This window comes from Triticum aestivum, chromosome 7D, assembly GCF_018294505.1.
Source record: "Triticum aestivum cultivar Chinese Spring chromosome 7D, IWGSC CS RefSeq v2.1, whole genome shotgun sequence".
Classification (NCBI taxonomy): Eukaryota; Viridiplantae; Streptophyta; class Magnoliopsida; order Poales; family Poaceae; genus Triticum; species Triticum aestivum.
Window position 1 is genome coordinate 544878286 of NC_057814.1, and position 6234 is coordinate 544884519.

Consider the following 6234-nt stretch of genomic DNA (forward strand, 5'->3'; position numbering starts at 1 on the left):
GCACGAGATAACCAAGAGTGGAGCCGGTGAAGACGAGGATGTGTTACCGAAGTTCCTTCCCTTGAGAGGAAGTACGTCTCCGTTGGAGCGGTGTGGAGGCACAATGTTCCCCAAGAAGCCACTAGGGCCACCGTATTCTCCTCACGCCCTCACACAATGTGAGATGCCGTGATTCCACTATTGGTGCCCTTGGAGGCGGCGACCGAACCTTTACAAACAAGGTTGGGGCAATCTCCACAACTTAATTGGAGGCTCCCAACAATACCACGAAGCTTCACCACAATGGACTATGGCTCCGCGGTGACCTCAACCGTCTAGGGTGCTCAAACACCCAAGAGTAACAAGATCCACAAGGGATTAGTGGGGGATTCAAATTTCTCTTGGTGGAAGTGTAGATCGGGGCCTTCTCAACCAATCCCTAGAGAATCAACAAGTTTGATTGGCTAGGGAAGTAGATCGGGCAAAAATGGAGCTTGGAGCAACAATGGAGCTTGGAGGTGAAACAGGTGGTCAACTAGAGGAAGAAGACACCCCTTATATAGTGGAAGAACAAATCCAACCGTTATCCACCAACTCAGCCTGCGCAGCGCGGTACTACCGCACTTGAGGCGCGGTACTACCGCAGGGGCACGCGGTACTACCGCACTTGAGGCGCGGTACTACCGCAGGGGCACGCGGTACTACCGCAGGGCCCCGCGGTACTACCGCCCACGCAGCAGAGACCAGAACAACCAAAGGTGCACTAAAGCAGAGGGCGGTAGTACTGCTGGCGCGGTACTACCGCTGCCCCTTGCGGTTCTACCGCAAGGCAGGGGCTGTCCAGGGATGGGAAGGCACGGATATAAAAAATTACATCCATGGCAACTTCCGCAGAGTTGGAGTCGATGCAAAACCCGACGCGGTAGTACCGTAAGCCAGAAGCGGTACTACCGCGCGGGGCGCGGATGTAAAAAATTACATCCGCCCCTTAATGCCGCGTACTTGCGGAACTAAGTCAGGGACCACGGTACTACCGCTTGGTAGAAGCGGTACTACCATGGGCCCTTGCGGTACTACCGCACCAGCGGGCGGTACTACCGCAAGGTCCTGCGGTACTACCGCTCTAGGGAGCAGTACTACCGCATGCCCTAGTTCGGCAAGCAAGAGCAATATTTGCATAGACAAGGAAAACATAGGATGCTTCAAAGGCTAGAGGAAGGGAGGTGCAAAGGGAGACGTGTACGTGATGAATCCACCCAACCTTTCCAACGCGGACCCCCTCTTAATAGTACGGCTTCCCTACGACTCAATACCACCGAAAAGAACCGAAGAGAAACACCGTCTTCCATAGCCTTCGAGGGGAACCAAATCATCTTGTGCCTAGTCAATATATCTGAAATATTCGATGCACATGATTAGTCCGCAAAAGCATTGTCATCAATCACCAAAACCAACTAAGGGATAAAAATGCCCTTACAAACACACCATTTGTTAATTCTTGGAGAGTGGTGTCTCCTAGAAGGTGTCACTTGGGAGCCTCCGTCAAGATTGTGGAGTTGAACCAAGGAGTTTGTAAGGGCAAGGAGATCTCCTACTTCGTGAAGATCTACCCTAGTGAGGCAAGTCCTTCGTGGGCGACGGCCATGGTGGGATAGACAAGGTTGCTTCTTCATGGACCCTTCGTGGGTGGAGCCCTCCGTGGACTCGCGTAACCGTTACCCTTCGTGGGTTGAAGTCTTCATCAACATGGATGTACGATAGCACCACCTATCGGAACCACGGATAAAAAATCTCCGTGTCAACATTGTGTTTGCTCCCTTAAACTCCTCCCTTTACCTTCATATGCAAATGTTTTACATTCCGCTGCTATACTCTTAGAATTGCATGTGTAGGTTGATTGCTTGACTTGTGCTAAGTTGTTAAAATCTGCCAAGAACTAAAATTGGGAAAAGTCTACATTTTTATTTGGTCAAGTAGTCTAATCACCCCCCCCCCCTCTAGACATACTTTCGATCCTACACGGGTCTTGATATTGTCAAAGTCATTGTAGACATCTCTCTATTAAGAATAACCGCCATCATGACATTGATATCAAACCTGGGTTTGATATCAGATGGTGGGCTAGGATACAACACCATCCTAACCATCCAATCAAATGTTGATTCTCAATCAACTAGAGTTATATATAAATAAATTCCAGCAATAACTCATAAACAAAAGGATTAGTTATAATGACTACGTCATAAATGAGAAATATCATTGCATCACAACTTTATATTATAGGAAAGAATGCAATTCAAACGTGCATATGTACATATATTTCAAGGGGGGAAAGAAACTAGTAAATACTATAAGATCTAACAAATTGCATGTGCCTAGAGTTCATCATGATCGCCATCCTCCTCAGTGGTGTGGTCACCCGATGCACCTCCAGACCTCTGGTACACCGCCGTGATGCACTAGTAGAAAAAGGGTCTAATGTGAAACTCATTAGTCCCGGTTTGGTATTGAACCGGCACTAATGTGACCATTAATGCCGGTTCCAACGGCCAGGCGGGCGGCGCTCATTATTACCGGTTCGTGGCGAATCTTTAGTACCGGTTCGTGCCACGAACCGGTACTAAAGAGGTGGTGGCCTTTAGTACGGGTTGGTGGCTCCAACCGGTACTAAAGGGCCTTTAGTACCGGTTGGAGCCACCAACCGGTACTAAAGGTGGTGGCCACCCGCAATGCATAATGTTTAGTCCCACCTCGCTAGTTGAGAGGAGCTCGCACCGGTTATAAGCCCCGCCGCGGCTATCGTGTCGAGCTCCTCTCTAAGCAGGCCTTTGTGGGCCTATTGCAAGTCTTCTGCCCTGTGGGGCCTACTGGGTCGTACGGGCCTGCATCCTGACCCAACTAAAGATTGGGTTTCTAGTCGTATGCAGGCCGTGCCGGCCCAGTAGGCTAGCTGTTTTTGCTTTATTTCAAAAATAAAAATAAAAAATCCTTACCAACCGGGACTAAAGGTCCTCCAGACCACGGCGCGCCTCATGCCATGTGGGGGCCTTTGGTCCCGGTTCGTGTTAAACCGGGACTAAAGGGGGACCTTTAGTCCCCACTCTTTAGTACCGGTTCCAGAACCGATACTAAAGGTCCTTACGAACCGGTACTAAAAGTCGTTTTTCTACTAGTGATGATAGGGTTGCACACGTCTTCCATCTCCCGAAGCTTCTCATCGTAGTCCTCCTTCTCTGCCTCTGTGTTGTCATCGAGCCACTCGTTTACCTCCCTCAGCGCATCCTGGACCTTCTCCTTCTCATCCCTCTCCATGGCATCGGCCATCTTGCTGTCGACGGTGTTCTTGATGCTGTACACGTACGTCTCTAGCTTGTTCCGAGCGTCGACCCGCTCCTTGAGCTTGTGATCCGCCTCGGCGAACTCCTCTGCCTCGCGCACCATCCGGTCGATGTCCTCCTGGCTATGCCGACGGTCCTCGTTGGTGATGGTGATCTTCTCCGATTTGCCGGTGCCCTTGTCCGCCGCCTTCACGTGCAGGATGCCGTTGACGTCCACGTCGAACGTCACCTCAAGCTGTGGCGTGCCCCTCGGAGACGGCGGGATCCCGGAGAGGTCAAACTTACCGAGGAGCCTGTTGTCCTTGGTCATGCTCCGCTCGCCCTCGTAGACCTTGATGGACACGATGGTCTGCTTGTCCTGGTACGTGGTGAACACCTGTGTCTTCTTTGTCGGCACCACCGTGTTCCTCGGGATCAGCTTCGTCATCACGCCGCCGACCGTCTCCATGCCTAGTGTAAGCGGCGCGACGTCGAGCAGGATCATGGTTTTGGTGTTCTCGTCGACGTGTCCGCTCACGATGCTGGCCTGCACGGCGGCGCCGTACGCGACGGCCTCGTCGGGGTTGACCCCCTTGTTAGGTTCCTTGCCGTTGAAGTAGTCCTTGAGAAGCTGCTGCACCTTGGGAATCCTGGTGCTGCCACCGACGAGCACGATCTCGTCGATGTCAGCCTTGTTGAGCCCGGCATCCGCCATGGCCTTCTTCACGGGCACCATCGTCTTGCGGAAAAGGTCGTTGTTGAGCTCCTCGAACCGTGCCCTGGTGAGCGGCTCCGAGAAGTCGACGCCGTCGAAGAGCGATTCGATCTCGACGCGCACCTGGTACTGGTTGCTGAGCGCACGCTTGGCGCGCTCGCACTCCCGGCGCAGCTTCCCCAGCGCGCGCAGGTCGCCGGCGATGTCGCGGCCGTGCTTGCGCTTGATGAGCTTGATGAAGTAGTCCATGAGGCGCTGGTCGAAATCCTCGCCGCCGAGGTGCGTGTCGCCGTTGGTGGCGAGGACCTCGAAGACGCCATTGTCGATGGAGAGCACGCTGACGTCAAAGGTGCCGCCGCCGAGGTCGAACACCAGGACGTTCTTCTCGGGCCCCTTCTCGTCGATGCCGTAGGCGATGGCCGCGGCGGTGGGCTCGTTGACGATGCGGATGACGTTGCGCCCGGCGATGACGCCGGCGTCCTTGGTGGCCTGTCGCTGCGCGTCGTTGAAGTAGGCGGGGACGGTGACGACGGCGTGCGTGACCTTCTCGCCGAGGTAGGCCTCGGCGGTCTCCTTCATCCTGGTGAGCACCATGGCGCTGACCTCCTCGGGGCTGAAGACGCGCACGTCGCCGTCCTTGACCTGCACCTGGACGTGCGGCTTGCCATTCCGGTCGACGACGGAGTAGGGCAGCAGCTTGATGTCCCGCTGCACGACGGCGTCGGCGAAGTCGCGGCCGATGAGGCGCTTGGCGTCGTAGATGGTGCGCTCGGGGTTGGCCGCTGCCTGGTTCTTGGCCGCCTCGCCGATGAGCCGCTCGCCGCCGTCAGTGAAGGCGACCCAGGAGGGGGTGATCCGGTTGCCCTGGTCGTTGGCGATGATCTCGACGCGGCCGTTCCGGTAGACGCCGACGCACGAGTAGGTGGTGCCGAGGTCGATGCCGATGACGGTGCCCGTGCTGCCGCCTTCCGTGGGCGCGGCGGCGGAAGCAGCCGGGATCGCGAGAAGCAACGCCGCGACGAGCGTAGCGAGCATCCACATCGACGCGGCACGAGCCATTGTCGACCGGAAGTTGTTTTGCTTCGTCTCTGTTGCTGTTGCTTTGGAGAGGACTAGAGGAGAGAGGCCGTCGCACGTATTTATTGCGTTCGTGCGTGCTGAGGCGGTCTCCGACTCCAGTTTAAACTTGGACGCGTCACGTTGATGATCTCCGCCGTGAGTTCTGCCAATCTGACGGTTAACCAGATGCCGTGACGTGTCGATGCGAAGGCACACGTATGCATGTCGTTCCCGACTCTATCGATGATAGGAACGTCGATGTGTTCATTTTCCGGTTTTCACTTTGTTTATGGGCCTTCGACGGCCTTCTGTTTATTCAAGTGTGGGCCTCATGGAAGCTTTTTACCCTAAAAAATACTAACTGATTCTGAAAAGAGAAATGTTTGGCTTCAGCCCGTGGATCGGACGCGGGCATCCGTCGCCTCGTCCATGTGACGCGTGTCCCGCCGACTCACCTCGCATTATCTCTTGCGGTTTTGCAACTAAGCTCTTGTTGCAGTTTGTCCATCGCAACAACTCATATATTGCAGGATCTGGATTTGGATCCCTTGCCTCCCGTGTTCCTCCCAAGCTCCCGTTCTACGCGACGTTTTACCTTTAATTTGTGCAACATTATTTACGTTGCAAAAGTCCTTCCGCAACATCATGTATGTTGCAAAAAAGTGAAGACGAGAAAAAAAATCTGCAACACAATCTCTATTGAATGTTTCTTCAACATGAGCTCTGTTGCAAACGGTTCTGCAACACTGACTTTGTTGCAATAATAAGGACGGGGCTAACCAGTTAGATGGACTAGATCTAACGGGTGCTGAGGTGGTGGATCTTTTTAGATTATTCACCGACGCTGCCCACCGCAAATTGCAACTGCCTCATTTTTTCAGTGCTTGTTCGTGCAAAATATGCACGCCACTGATTAAGGGTGTGCAACACGGTGCTTCAGTAGCCGCCTTTTTTATAGATAAGATTTGAACTTGAAATCTGTTTCAAGGATGCGTACACATAGGAATAGTCCCTTGACATCCATTAGTACGTGCTGTTTCCAAAGAACCAAACGAATGAAACGGACCTGCGAGTACTTTTAACAGAGGCAGCCGAACGTGCTCACATTGCAATAGTCGGCCTGTCACAGAGCTTTAATAGCCATGCACCGATCCACAGAATGCA

General features: G+C 53.5%; 1 protein-coding gene across 1 annotated transcript; it reads right to left on the reverse strand.

Annotated features, from left to right (window-relative positions):
* Positions 1-2354: 2354 nt before the first annotated feature.
* Positions 2355-5106, reverse strand: LOC123166818 (heat shock 70 kDa protein BIP5-like). Its single transcript, XM_044584626.1, has 2 exons — positions 3158-5106; positions 2355-2436 (listed from the first exon to the last, which is right to left on the reverse strand). Exons 1-2 carry the CDS (start codon positions 5068-5070, stop codon positions 2355-2357), a joined length of 1995 nt encoding a protein of 664 aa, XP_044440561.1. The 5' UTR covers positions 5071-5106.
* Positions 5107-6234: the final 1128 nt, after the last annotated feature.